The following is a 14,458-nucleotide window of genomic DNA, read 5'->3' on the forward strand; positions in this document are numbered from 1 at the left end:
TATATTTTGCCTTTATTTGAATCATTTAACTTTTATTTTTGTATAAAATAAAGTCAAATGATTCAAATAAAGGGAAAATATATATAAACGTCTCTTTTATATATTTGTTATTTTTCATTTTAGTATCTAAGGCAAAGCGATTATTATGTTTCAAGATAATGGAAAACATTAATTAGGTACTAAAATGACATTAATCGTGAAAATTGAGTATTATTTGAGTCATTTATAACTCTCAGGTACTAAAATGACATAAATGACAAAACTCTATGTATTTATATATATGAATATAAAAATATAACTAATTTATGACCGTAGAAGTAAAAAAAATACCAAAAAGTTGCAAAAGAACAGAGATTGTGATACATCGGTGATAGACTATATTTGGATTAATGGATTTGAAATTAGGAATTTCACATTCATAGCAACAAATAATTTGGGGCTCATTGATACTACAAAGAATTTCAAATAATTCAACTCTCATTTTGTATTATATTACTTAAAATGTTGATGGATTGAATAAATTAATTCGTATCATTCAATTTAAATGAATATATATTAATAGAAAATCTGTGTCGTAGTCAAAGAAAGGCACAAAAAAGGGCAGAAATTAAAATAGAATCAAGAATGTAGAAAATATTTTGAGCACATAGATTCAAATTATATTAGACTTTAGATGATCTGTGGATGAATCTCTGAAGGCGTGTTTGAATAAATTGTTTTCATTACAAAAATATGTAATGCGATCTCAGAGATATGTAATGGAGGTGAGAAGAGAGTATTACATCCTGATTTTTGGACAAAGGCATAATAATTCATGTGGCAAACGTCACCACACGGTGGTATAAAAATGCAACCCGCCTTAACAATATTTCACTGTTAATTTATGAAAAAAGTTGTAGTTTTTATTACTATCTGGTTTCACTAGTGTTTAGAAGAGGTGCAGTGTGCAAGGGCCGAGGGGCACCTTCTCATCTACAGACCGCGGTTGCAGACGGTGTCTCCACTCTCCACTCACGTACTCCGGAATTTCAATAGCCTCAGGTTTGATCCATGGAAGCAACAGTCTGTGTTTGTGTGTGCCCCATGGGAATTTTTGACGAACCCTAGTTTTAGTTCTTCTTGTTCAATTCATGATATCTGGGGGATTTTAAAGTGTTTGAGTTTGGGGGAGGAATGGATTGGCATTGTTTGCTTTCGTCATTGGGGTGTCGGTTTTGATTTTGAATGCATGTATGTGGGGTTTTGGAAAATTAATGGAGTTGGGGGGTGGTGTTTAGATGGAGGAGTTGTTTTGGGCGTGTGGATTTCATTGGAGAAGAGTTTTAATGTTGAAATGTTGATTGAATTACAAATGTTTTGTTTGTTTGTTTATTTCTTGGTAGAGTAAATGAGAATTTGGATGTGAATTTTTTTCTTTTTGTGTGCAGGGGCAGTCAAGTGGTGGCTCTGTGGGTTTGAGATTCAATTGAATTGGAGGTTAGGGTTAGGGTTTCATGTGGTGGAGGATTGGAAGTTGAAACCCTAGGGTTCAGGGATGGATAAGGAGGAGAACAAAATGGGTCTAAAAAGAAAGTCTAAATCTTTGGGGACATTGGTTGATTCAGATGATGATGAGCCTATTGGGACACTGTTAAAGCTTAAAGGCAAAAGAAATTCCAAGAAAAGTAAGCTGGTGGCGGATGCTGGTGGAAACAAGGTTAAAGGGGTTGAAAAGATGGATGTGGAGGATAAAGAATTGGGTGGTATGGATGACACATTGGCAAGTTTTAGGAAAAAATTGAGGGGTTCCAAAAAGGATGGTGGATCCACAGTTGTGGCTACAAAAGACTTGAACAGCAATGCTGTGGAGCCATCATGCCTTCTTGATGAGTCTGCAAAGTATAAGGAATTGGATTCAAATTTGATGCCTGAGGGACAGAAAAGGGGCCTGGGGGGCACTCCAAGTGGATCTTCTGGGGACGCAACTGTAATTGAGGGTTTAAAAGTGAAGGCTAAAATAAAAAATAAGAGATCGAAGGTCAATTCAGATGCCAAGATAATTGGGAACTCCAAAATGGATGATGGTCTTGACTACAGTAAATCTGGAAATGATGCATTGCAGCATGAAAAAGAGACTGCTTCAGAGTCTGAGGCGGAAGTTCTAGAGGATTCCTTATCTGCCTTTTTCCAGAAGGTGCACTCCGGGATGATTTCGAAATCTCGTAGTTCTTCAAGAGTGAAGCAGGGAAAGGAAACTCAAGCATCCAATGATGAGTCAAGACCAGATTCAGGTGATGCTTTAGAGGCTCGTGTTGGGAAATCTCAATCTGCTTCAGATTTTGTCAAGGAAGCTTCTGATCAAGGTCCCACAAAATCAACCTTGATTTGTCCGAGGCTTGATGATCATTTACCAGAAGTCTTAAATCGTACTCCCGGGAATTCGATTGGTTCAAAACTAGGGCTTTGTTCTAGTCCACTGGATTCCAGTCAGATACAAAGACCTACTGAGTGCATGGATGATTCATCTTTCAAACTAATTTCAGAGAATTCAACTTCCATATCATTGGTCCAAAGTTCTTCTTCTAGTCTGAGGGCATGCTCTGGTAAGAGCGCTGGGGTTGAAGATGGCAAAACTGACTCTTTAGCCTCTCAAGCAATTGGGAATCAACCAGGTTCCACAAATGAGCCCCCTGGTTTGAACAATATCCCTGACAGAAATAATGAGGTACCCCATTGCATGGAAGCAAAGGATTTGGGGTTGTCGACATCCTTATGTGAAGGCATAGCAAGAAGTACTGATGATGTGAAACTAGATTGTGGGCTCGATACTGACTTGGTCCCGAAATATTCTGGTGAAGTACAGCTTCGTTCATCACCCCCTGCGTTTAGTAGGGCACATGATGGCCCACTTATTGTTCTAGGTAAGTGCTTTCAAGGGACAGATCATGCACCATTTGATTCACAAGAGGCAGACGGTCAAGTATCTGAGTGTAGGTTATCGCCAGGGTCAGGGAGTGAAATCCTCAAATATGAAGTGGCCTTCAGAAAGCATAAGAATGACTCACACAGAGCTGTTGATGAATCAGAACATGTTTTGGAGCCCTCTGGTGTATTGCCAGAAGGTGCATGCCCTCGAAACAGTAACTATCATTCTGAGGATGAAGAGGTTAATGGGACCTCTTCCCCATCTATTATGCTGGATCACCAAGGAACCTGTGCAGACGACAGGGGACCCCTGGCTGACACTGAAACTAAAGAAAGTAGCCTGTCAGTTGGACAGCGAGCGCCACGCAATGCCAAGAAGCACAGACATGGGGACATGGCTTATGAGGGTGATATTGATTGGGATGTTTTGATGCAGAGCCAAGAATTTTTCATAAACCATCAGACTGTAGATAAAACAAGAGACAAATCCAATTCATCGTCTACTGCTGTGGATGCTGAAAATGGCAAAGCAGCAGCTGTAGCAGTAGGGCTGAAAGCTCGGGCGGTTGGTCCCCTTGAGAAAATCAAGTTTAAAGAAGTGTTAAAGCGCAAAGGTGGACTTCAAGAATATCTGGAGTGCAGGTCAGTAACCAGTTGTAAGTTAGGTTGCCTACTTTTTCCCATTATGCTATCGTCTATATATGTGGTCTATGACCTATTTGGATTAAATCATTATTAGTTTGTGCGTTGTTCGATTACATATGATTTTTGAAACTTAACGCTGCTCATAGTTTGCTATCATGTGTGTTCACAGTATTTGTTGGTTGCTTTGCTGTTTTCAATGTATAAATTGACCGCTTCACTAGTGCAGAATCTAATGCAGTCTTCAAATACTCATACGTAAAGAATTTTTTTTTTTCATTTTATCTAGTAGTAATGTATGCCTCAGCCTATACTATGATTTTTTTGTCTCATCTTTTACAAAACGCGATGCTACCTATCTTGTCTACTGAGACGAGGCACTACTTACTTCTCACTGGGATTTTGCTGCTAAGATCATAGTTGTTCCTGTTGAGAAACAAATTTTTCATTAGCCTCCCTTTTTTTTTTTTGGTTTAACAAATCCATTCTTTTAAAAAATATCTGCAAAGAGTTTCTTTTTCCTTTTTTTCCCCTGGCTTTACTGCTCAGCCTTATTACTAATTGCATGCATCAAATATGTGTATGTGTGCGTGTGTATTTCCTGGTTAATATATTCATCTAATTATATGCTGCATCAGTATTATTTTTCTTGAGAGTGAAAGGTGAGAATGGATTGTTTTGAATGGAAGGTTATTCATTATTCACAATGTAACTTACGGAAGATTCTTCAGGGAATACAGATTTGTTGCTTTCCTTCACCATTATCTTGTGGTTTTCGGTCTTGAAGGGCATGCTAGTAACTTGATTCCCTATTTGATTGTTCATTGTAAGTCTAATTTGTTGAATGTAAATTGTCTGCTTAGCAGATTTTATTTCAACTAAAAAAATCAGCTATGCAATTTTTTTCTTTGTTGTGGCATATTAATGGTAAGATAAATAAGCTATTTGAACAGTTTCCTTAATCGTTTCTGGAAACTCTGTTGAACTTAGTTATTTCATGCTTTGCAGGAACCATATCTTGAGTGTTTGGAACAAAGATGTCAGGCGCATTTTGCCACTTTCAGACTTTGGTGTGTCTGATGCTCCTGTGATGGGTGAAAGCTCACGTGCTTCTCTGATTAGAGATATCTTTACCTTTCTCGATCAATGTGTAAGTTTTCAGATTCCATTGAATTGAGGTGAATTGTACTTTGCTCCTACACCCCTCAACTAGGACAGGCATTTAATCGTATTATGGTAAGCTTTAAAGAGTTATATCCATTGACTTTGCAAGATTAACAAAGTAATGGCCTTCCAAGTGATTGAAATTTACATTTAGCATGTTTGTCATAAATTAAAGGCCAGCATACTTGCTAATAGAGGAAATTCTCTCACATAACTTCCTTAAGATTAGTGAAATGAAAAATTAAAGAAATAGACAGAAAATGCCATATGTAAAGCGCTTACAAACATTCTATGTTCTCTCTCTCTCTCTCTATATATATATATATATATCTGTCTGTCTCACGCACACTCACATATTTTTTTTCCACTATTCATCTCTTTTTTTTATTTGATTGGATTTAATTAATTATTCTATTCTGATCTTACAAAATCATTCTAATTCCGATTCTCATGCAGCTTATTTGGTGGGTGAACGAAATCGTCATACGGAATTTGCTTGTTCAGCATTCATTTTGGATGTCTAGAGTGAAACTTAATTAAAACGAGAGGACCAATTCCATTAGAATAGAGATCATGCCACAAGTAAAAGAAACAAAATTGCAATTTTTTGGTTTATTTTGATTCTTTCTTGAGGAGTATAATAGACATAATTGAGATGCTCTTAAAAACTAAAGTTTGACATAAGTGAAAGGGCGAGAGAGCAAGTCCTGGTCATTGTGCTTTGTACTGAAGGAATCGAGTGAAATGTAGTGATGCTGGAACAAAGTGCATGCATGGGAAATGCAATCGAACTGGCCCATGAAATGGAACTGTACTTTTTTTGGGGCTTCCTTCATCTTTTCATCTTCATAAAGAAGTTTAACATAATAATGGAAAGAGAGAGAGGGTGTGGCAGAGATTTATCAGTAGTTCTTCCTTAAACTTTTTTTCCGTATGTTCTGATTTGCCTTATGATGCTTTTAGTTGTGTTTTCTTTTGGATTTGTTTTGCTTTTCTTGTTTTTACTGGTTGCACATATAAATTTCAGTGGGTTCCAAGTACCAACTTCTTGTGTTTCTCTCTCTTCATATGGCTAAACCTGTTTCAACAGGGTTATATAAATTTTGGAGTGCCTTCGGGAAAGGAGAAGGTGGGAAATAACATCAAGAATGAACTGAAACTTCTGACAGAGGAGAAGTTTGGAGAAACTGGTGAGCTTCCTGTGGTTGATTCTGAGGATGGAGTTTCCTTTATCCTTGGGAAGGAAAGAAGTACAGAGATTCACAGAGGGGAAAAAAATGATGACACTTTTGCGGATGAAAAGCTGGCAGGAAAAGTTGTATCAGAACAAGGAGTTAACAACCTTGAGCCGTTACAAACACCTGAAGGATGTTCCATTGATGATAGGCAAGGAATGAATTCCCGTGATCCTATACATCTTAAATATTCTGCTGGTTCAGATTATTTTGATTCGATTCCTTCCTGCAAGGATGAGAATGGCACATTGGTTCCTGCTGTCGATCCAGATTTGCCTTCTCCTGGTGAAGCAGTGAGTGGTGTACCTGCAAAGGTCCCCAAATTTGGCTCTGCTATTTTCTCAGCCACCGAGGACTCTGGGTGTAGTCATACACAAAATGATTCAGGACCACGAAAGAGTATAATAGTTGTAGGAGCTGGTCCTGCTGGCTTAACTGCAGCACGCCACTTGCAACGCCAAGGTTTCATTGTTACAGTTCTCGAGGCTAGAAGCAGAATAGGTGGTCGTGTTTTTACAGACCATTCATCATTAAGTGTTCCTGTAGATCTTGGAGCTAGCATCATTACTGGTATGGAGGCAGATGTTGACACTGAAAGAAGACCTGATCCTTCTTCAATCATTTGTTCTCAGTTGGGCCTCGAGCTGACTGTACTTAATAGCGACTGTCCTCTTTATGATACTGTGACTGGTCAGAAAGTACCTGCAGATCTAGATGAAGCATTGGAAGCAGAATATAATAGCCTGCTTGATGACATGGTAATGGTTGTTGCAGAGAAGGGGGAGTGTGCCATGACAATGTCTCTCGAAGAAGGTCTAGAATATAGCCTGAAGAGACGTCGTATGGCCCACTCTGGACAAGAGGATATGGAAGTTCTACCTGTTAAACCTCAAGATACATCTGTTGCTTCTGAAGGTTTTGCTGTGGATGATGAAGTTTCAAATGCTCAGGATTCTGAAACAGAAGGTTTGAGTCCTTTGGAGAGGAGAGTTATGGATTGGCATTTTGCGCACTTAGAGTATGGTTGTGCTGCCTTGCTTAAAGAAGTCTCACTCCCAAACTGGAATCAGGATGATGTATATGGGGGATTTGGTGGAGCTCATTGTATGATCAAAGGAGGTTATAGTGCTGTTGTTGAATCTCTTGCAAAAGGAATTTGCATTCACTTGGACCATGTTGTCACGGATATTTCGTATTGCACAAAGGATTCTGGGACAAATAATAATGTGCATAAAATGGTTAAAGTTTCTACATCAAATGGCAAAGAGTTTTCAGGAGACGCAGTCCTGGTCACAGTCCCACTTGGATGCCTGAAAGCGGAAACGATAAAATTTTCACCGCCTTTGCCCCAATGGAAATATCTATCCATCAAGAGACTTGGGTTTGGTGTTCTAAACAAAGTAGTCATGGAGTTTCCTGAAGTATTTTGGGATGACACAATTGATTACTTTGGTGCTACTGCTGAAGATACAAATCAGCGGGGTTGGTGTTTTATGTTCTGGAATGTCAAGAAAACAGTTGGGGCACCTGTTCTTATAGCCTTGGTTGTTGGTAAGGCTGCCATAGATGGACAAAATATTAGCTCGTCGGATCATGTGAGTCATGCCTTGCTTGTTCTCCGGAAACTATTTGGGGAACATAAGGTTTCTCATCCAGTTGCATCTGTAGTGACTGACTGGGGAAGGGACCCTTACAGCTATGGTGCTTACTCTTATGTTGCTGTGGGATCATCAGGAGAAGACTATGACATCTTGGGAAGGCCGGTGGAGAACTGTTTATTTTTTGCTGGTGAAGCCACTTGCAAAGAGCATCCTGACACTGTTGGTGGTGCAATGATGAGTGGGCTTCGAGAGGCTGTACGCATTATTGATATATTGAACACAGGAACTGATTATACTGCAGAGGTGGAGGCAATGGAGGTTGCTAGAAGACATTTGCATATTGAAAAGAGTGAAATAAAGGACATTATCAGGAAGCTTGATGCTATAAATTTCTCTGGTGCTTTCTGTAAGAAGTCTTTGGATGGATCCCAGATCTCTTCTTGGGGCTATGTGCTAAAGGATATGTTTTTCACTGCAAAAACTACAGCTGGGAGATTGCATCTAGCTAAAGAGTTGTTAAAACTTCCTGTTGGGTTTTTGAAGACATTTGCTAGCACTAAAGAAGGGCTTAGCACCCTTAATTCATGGATTCTTGTAAGTGTTCTATTTGAAATTCTTTTTCAACTCCACTGCTGGAATATTCGATTATATTTTCTATCTGGAAATAAATAATTGTTTGTTCTGGATTTTCTTGTTGACAACAGGATTCCATGGGGAAAGATGGAACTCAGCTCTTGCGCCATTGTGTCCGTCTCCTTGTACTTGTTTCAAATGATTTGCTTGCCGTTCGTTTATCAGGTGCTTGCGCTCTCCCTCCTTTATCTACCACTTTCTTTCCTTCTCTCGTTCTTTTCCTTTTAGTTCTGGATGCATTAATTTCTTATATATTTCTTACACCAGTGTTTTCAGATTTAAGTAGAAGCTTTGAAATGATTCTCGTGTTAGTGTTTGGCTTTCATAATTGATTGTGCTGGTGCTTTTGAGGTCGTTATAACATTTTCTTTAGGACAATGGGACATCTCTTGTCTATATGTTGTCCCCTAGTTTGAGTATTTTTGTTTAAGAATGCAATATTTTTAATCTTTTCCATATTTTACTTAGGTGTCGGAAAAACTGTAAAAGAGAAAGTCTGTGTACATACCAGCCGTGATATAAGAGCCATAGCTAGCCAGCTTGTGAGTGTGTGGGTTGAACTTTTCCGCAAGGAGAAGGCTTCTAAAGGGGGACGTAAATTACTTAGGCAATCAACTTCTCTTGATTCGAAGAGCAAATCTCCTCTAGTTTCTGGAAAACCACCGTTGCGCACACATCATGTTGACAGCAAGGGAAGTCCAAAAGTTTCTGCGTCTGCTGGGAACCAGTTCCCTTCCGGTGCAAGCAATAAGAAAGTAATCAATGAACCTGTTAAATCCGATACAAGAATTCACCCACAGTCAGATGTTCAGCTCTCAAACTCTCATGGTTCACTAGGATGCAGCAATGTCAGGGAGGAGGACAATGATGACATTCCCATGTCTGAGGAAGAAAAGGCTGCTTTTGCTGCTGCAGAAGCGGCCCGTGCTGCAGCAATTGCTGCTGCCAAGGTTTGCTTGTTGTTTCTTCAGCATTTACAGCCTCTCCTATTCTCTCTCCTATTCTCACCCATGTTTTATGGCTCAATTCAAACTAAGGTTTAATTGATCTCTGAGGTTCTCATTAATATGGACTTACTTGCTACTGGTGTAAAGCTGTCAGGCAAATCTTGCTTGTACGTGTTTGTTCCTTGCTATGATTTATCGATTTCCCAAGTTCTCTTTGTATGCTGTTGGATGTCTCAATCTGCAGTGAAATAGATGGGTGACATGCCCTCTGGTTTTGAATTGGGTTGAAATTACTGAATCGATCAGTGTAATTTGAGGTTGCTTTCGGGAATGCTTTATCTTCTATTTCCTGCTACTTGTTGTCTTTGATAGATGGACACTGTTGGCATCGCCTTAACCTTAGGATAGAGAACATTTTTGGTGTCATACTGCAGAGAAACTTTCAGTTTTCAACTATTGCTTTGTGCACTAGGCTTAAAGCCTTGAGCAATGAGAAAGTCTGTTTTCCATGGTTGCAATAATGGCCAAGTTTGTTCCAGATCAACCTTTATAAAAAGGTTCTTCTGGTGTCCTCACTTTGGAATTTGTATTGCTGAAATTTTTATCTTAGTCTTGATGTGACTGGTTTTTTCTTCATTCTTGGCTGCTTCTCTTTCTTTCCTCCTCATTGTCTAAAGATCCTAACAGATGCAATCAACTCGGGACATGTCTGCCTGAATGGAAAGCAACGCGACTTCTTTTGCTAACTCTGCTGGCCACCATTATATTATTTCTACATTTGATCGGGTCCAGTTTTGGAATTATGGAGATATGCTGTGTTCTGGGGTTGATTTCCTTGTGTTATATTCTGATCGTTCACTTGTATACTGCAGGCATATGCTTCTTCCGGTGCCATGCATAATGCATCACGACAGCCTCCCAAGATTCTTTCGTTTCACAAATTTGCTATGCGTGAACAATCTGCTAATATGGATGAGTCTGACAGTAGAAAGAACTGGCCTGGTGCAGGAATAGGGAGGCAAGATTGCTTATCTGAAATAGATTCCAGGAACTGCAGGGTGAGAGATTGGTCAGTTGATTTTTCTGCTACTGGTGTACACCTGGGCAGTTCAAAAATGTCGGTTGATAATCGTTCGCAGCGGAGCCATTCGAATGAGATTGCTAATCAGTTGAACATCAGAGAGCACTCTGGGGAGAATGCAGCTGTTGATAGCAGCTTACTGACAAAAGCATGGGTTGATAGTGCTGGCAGCATAGGGATAAAAGATTACAATGCTATTGAAAGATGGCAATGTCAAGCAGCAGCTGCTAGTTCGGGCTTCTCTCATGGGACAATGCACATGACAGATGACGATGAGTCAAATATGAGCTTGAAATTGCATAAGAATAAACATGATGCAGCAGCAAATGAGAGCTTGGCTTCACAAGTTACAATAAAACAAGAACCTAAAGGCAGTCAACCTAGAGGAGCAGATCGAATAAAACAAGCAGTTGTGGATTATGTGGCTTCATTGCTCATGCCTCTTTATAAAGCAAGGAAAATTGACAGGGACGGTTACAAGTCAATAATGAAAAAAACTGCCACCAAGGTTATTTCTTTGCCATTCTTTATCCATCAAACATCACTCAGTTTATGATTTCCTTGCTGCTGGTGGATGTATCTTATCTGTCTTGTTTGGTATTCTATTTCAGGTCATGGAACAGACTACTGATGCTGAGAAAGCAATGGCTGTTTTTGAGTTTCTTGATTTCAAACGCAAAAACAAGGTCTGGGTTACAGTTTTTCTAGTTTCTTGCTTTATTTTAGATTCTTCCTTACCATCTCTATTCTATTCTTTTTCTTTAAATTTTGGTTGGTGGCAAGTGGTTCTGTGCCCCTAAATTTTCTCTGGAGCATCGGTAGGTCTGCTTTGGTATAGAGGCATGGCGAGTAGGCTTATCTAACTGCAATGGCGTTGTTCTAGTTTCTCTGTAGTAAGAGCATTCTATTTGTCTGAGATTCTTCCCAAAATTGGTATTATGACAAAGAACTGCATTTTGGCACCCTTTTACCTGATTTTATGATTTACCAATGTGTAATTAGTCAGGTTATCTGGCAGCAATTTACAAGCAGTTGGCAATCATATTGGATATAAATAAAAATTTAATTTTTCTTTTTCTTATCAAAATTTCCAAATGCAAGGGCTTTTTAAACTGGAATATAGTGGCAGTGTAGTGAGCCTTGATCCTTTATCATATAGCAGGATTGTTTTAAAAAAGTTGGAAATGTTTAAGTTACAGAAAAGTGGGGACAAAAATTGACAGCCTAATTTCACTGCCGATATATTTTGTATCGAATGAAATTTTTTATGTAATACTTGCCTTTTTCTTCTTGCCAGTCCATTAGTTCTCCTTCTCGACTTTTTTTTTTCTCCTCTCTGTGTTTACTTGTTTGATGAAGTAGCAATGTTCCTTTAAGGTTTTTATGTGAAGCCTTGAAATTTTCACTTCATTTTCGTTCTCAGATCCGGGCATTCGTGGACATGTTGATCGAGAGACACATGGCAGTGAAGCCAGAGGCCAAATCAGGATCTTCTCAGAAGGATTAGCTGGTGGTCCTGAGCACAAAATTGAGAAGGCTGTTCCGCTTGTTAAATCATGGACCGCAGTTACTTAGATTCATGAAGTCCGCCGGTAGATGGTACTTGTGCTTGCATCTGTGGTGAATCGTATACTCTTCCCTTCAAAACTTGGGAATAGCAATCATTTTAGTCAGATATGACTGAATCATGACAACTTAGCAAAGGGCTCAAATGTTTGGACATGGGTGGCATCCAAATCTTCTATACATTTTTCGTCCTCCAATTGCCAAGCAGTCCTGTTAACATGGGATTGTTTTTTGGAATTTGTTCATTATAAATTAAACTTGTATCTTTTAGGGTAGACAGTGGAGACCCCTAACTTTTTTCTCCAGGGACCCCTTAGAAGAGAAATGACTTCTTTCTGACTTTTGTTATGTGTACAGCTTAGAATTGTTTCATGGAAACAAATATACAGAGTTCTCCTTAACCAGCAGTACCTGTTCTTCTCTTCTCTAGTTCGTTTTACTTGTCTCCAGAAAATAAGTGTTCATCCTCCTTTTGTGTGTCTGTGGTCTTTATTAAGATTAGACTTAAATATGCATTTTCCTTCTTGATGGAAGTTCACAACCATGTTATCTAATTGAGCATACCTTGACTGCTTGTATTGCTCTCTATATTTTAAGTCGGCAAAGGTCTGTGCGTTTGGAAGAGATGGGTGTAAAGCTTTCTCTCTTTCCGCAAAAGCACATATGTCTAACAGGTAATATGATTCTGATTTAATTGTCATGCGATGTTGTTTTTGAAGGGTGAGATGCTATATGGTTTATGTAAGTTTAATGATTACCATCTTCTAGAACCTCATGATATAGAATATTCATCAAATTGGATTTAGCATTTCTTGCTGGTTTTCCCGTATTGTTGAGACATTGAGCATGCAATGGATGTATGAGTTGGCAGTTTGCAATCTTCTGCATTTGTATATTCCCACTGATTGCGCGCTTTTCGAATCATTGTAGTGGAATTTGTTACCATGAGCATAAAAAGGGCAGCAAATAAGAAATTGCTTGAATCTTACAGGCCCTTCTTACTGACTTTTAATAAGTCATATAACAGATGCAGTTCAAGCGTAGTTCCTTACAAGTATGCTGATGATGAATGCCACTGCAGGTAGATTTTTTATTTCATTCTCTGCCATTTTATGTTTTTCGCAGCTGGTGGCGTTTGAGTGCTTGTAGCCTCTTTTCTATCAGCTAGTCTTGTACCGGAATTAGATTCCTGGCAGGTTAGCATATTGTGGTGCCGTATCTTTGCCATTTTTATGATCCATTCCATCTCTATCTTATTTCTGCTCACACCTGTGTAACACAGAAGTCATGGGTTATATTCGGTGCTTCAGGAAACGCAAAATTTACTCGTGGGCAGGAGCAAGCGCTTCTACACTGGTCACTGTTCTCCGTTGCCATACGGTTGATCCAGGAGAAGCTTTCCACTTTCAAAAACTGGTAAATTGCTCTGTTTTCCTCTAAAACAATCTAATCTCTTGAATCCGTGCTTTTAGCTTCAGGAAACCTCGAGATAAAAGTCGGCTACAAGTGTGGAGACCAGAATCAGCCGCAACATTGTCTTCACCAGGAGATTTCAAACTCCAGCATTACATTTTCAATACATCCATCACGTATGCATATCATATCACATTCAAAAGCCGGATCCTGCCGTGGCATGTTCATTTCTTTTTCCCCGACAATATTCTCTCTTCCCATTAATTTCCCACTCCATTCAGGTATACATACACTCGCTGAAAACTGATATTCTTGTGGCTATTTGCTGTGTTTTTCCAGGAGAAACAGCTCATTTGCTAAAGACCCCAGGTCAAAGACCGTATCCATCCGGCCAGAGCAGGAACGAAGTGAGAGAAACTAAAAGCGTAAACCAGAGAGAGATACGCGTTTCTCACTAAAAGACACACATATGCGCGGATGTTCAAGAATCTGTTCGGGTAAAGTCTATTTTTCTTGTTTCAAGAATCTCTTCAAGTCTCTGCAGAATTCGCGTAAAGGTTTCGCGGTTTGATTAAAACAGTTGCAATAAAATTCTCAGTACATTAGCGGCAAGAAACAGTCTAATCATTACGTTGGTTGACGTATGTACTTATCCTTTCCTCTTGTTAACGTACGGTTCTCCCTTTTTCCTATGTTACTGTGAAGCGAAAGGTTACGCTAATCACAATTGTACTTGTAAAAGAAGTGAATATCATCAAATTTCTTTCTTCATCTTTTGTTCTTTAATATAATATATCTTGAATTATTGTTTACAAATGCATTTCAGTACGTATTTATTGCACACTGTAAAATGAATTTGCAATAGAGAAACAAACAGAAAATCCATCCGGACAAAGACCCAAAAATGCAACATTTACTGTTTCAGAGGCCAAAAAAATATATTTTTGAATATATAAATTTATGCAATTAAAATATATTTTAAAAATAACTATTAATCTTTAAAATTTTAAATTTATTATGCAAACTCATTTAAGTGTGCCAGACATAAGTTTTTATTATTAAGAGAGAGGAGCTTTTTGTGTCTTGCCTTACTTGTTTGACATTTTGTATTTTTTTTATTTATTATCTAAGTTCTCATTTTCCCAAATTTTTTTTAATTTTCATGCAATTTTTTTCTCTAAATATTATATTATTATTTTTTATCCCCACTTTTTTTTTCTAAATTTAATAATAATATGTTATGTTGTATACATATATTATTAAATGAAAAAA

The 14,458-nt window shown here is 38.5% G+C and overlaps 1 protein-coding gene across 3 annotated transcripts; it reads left to right on the forward strand.

Annotated features, from left to right (window-relative positions):
• On the forward strand, positions 746-13,416 carry LOC105166073 (lysine-specific histone demethylase 1 homolog 3). 3 transcript variants are annotated; one of them, XR_848135.2, is made up of 10 exons: positions 746-1,041; positions 1,428-3,546; positions 4,555-4,696; positions 5,801-8,140; positions 8,251-8,344; positions 8,648-9,129; positions 9,999-10,715; positions 10,819-10,893; positions 11,631-12,969; positions 13,056-13,416. XR_848135.2 is itself a non-coding variant. In XM_011085292.2 (9 exons), the coding sequence occupies exons 2-9, from the start codon at positions 1,535-1,537 to the stop codon at positions 11,712-11,714; spliced, it is 5,946 nt and encodes a 1,981-aa protein (XP_011083594.1). In that variant the 5' UTR covers positions 746-1,041; positions 1,428-1,534; the 3' UTR covers positions 11,715-13,416. The 3 variants fall into 3 exon arrangements, 1 of the variants encoding a protein (XP_011083594.1); XR_848134.2 differs by having other exon boundaries at positions 13,084-13,416; XM_011085292.2 differs by having other exon boundaries at positions 11,631-13,416.

Source organism: Sesamum indicum, linkage group LG7 (genome assembly GCF_000512975.1).
Source record: "Sesamum indicum cultivar Zhongzhi No. 13 linkage group LG7, S_indicum_v1.0, whole genome shotgun sequence".
Lineage (NCBI taxonomy): Eukaryota > Viridiplantae > Streptophyta > Magnoliopsida > Lamiales > Pedaliaceae > Sesamum > Sesamum indicum.

What these genes read in the sequence shown, in the direction of transcription:
- LOC105166073 (XM_011085292.2), top strand. Translation starts at nt 1,535, where the DNA reads ATGGATAAGGAGGAGAACAAAATGGGTCTAAAAAGAAAGTCTAAATCT. An exon ending in GCTTGCCGTTCGTTTATCAG is followed by an intron (nt 8,345 to 8,647) that starts GTGCTTGCGCTC and finishes TATTTTACTTAG; the next exon opens with GTGTCGGAAAAACTGTAAAA. An exon ending in ATTTCAAACGCAAAAACAAG is followed by an intron (nt 10,894 to 11,630) that starts GTCTGGGTTACA and finishes TTTCGTTCTCAG; the next exon opens with ATCCGGGCATTCGTGGACAT.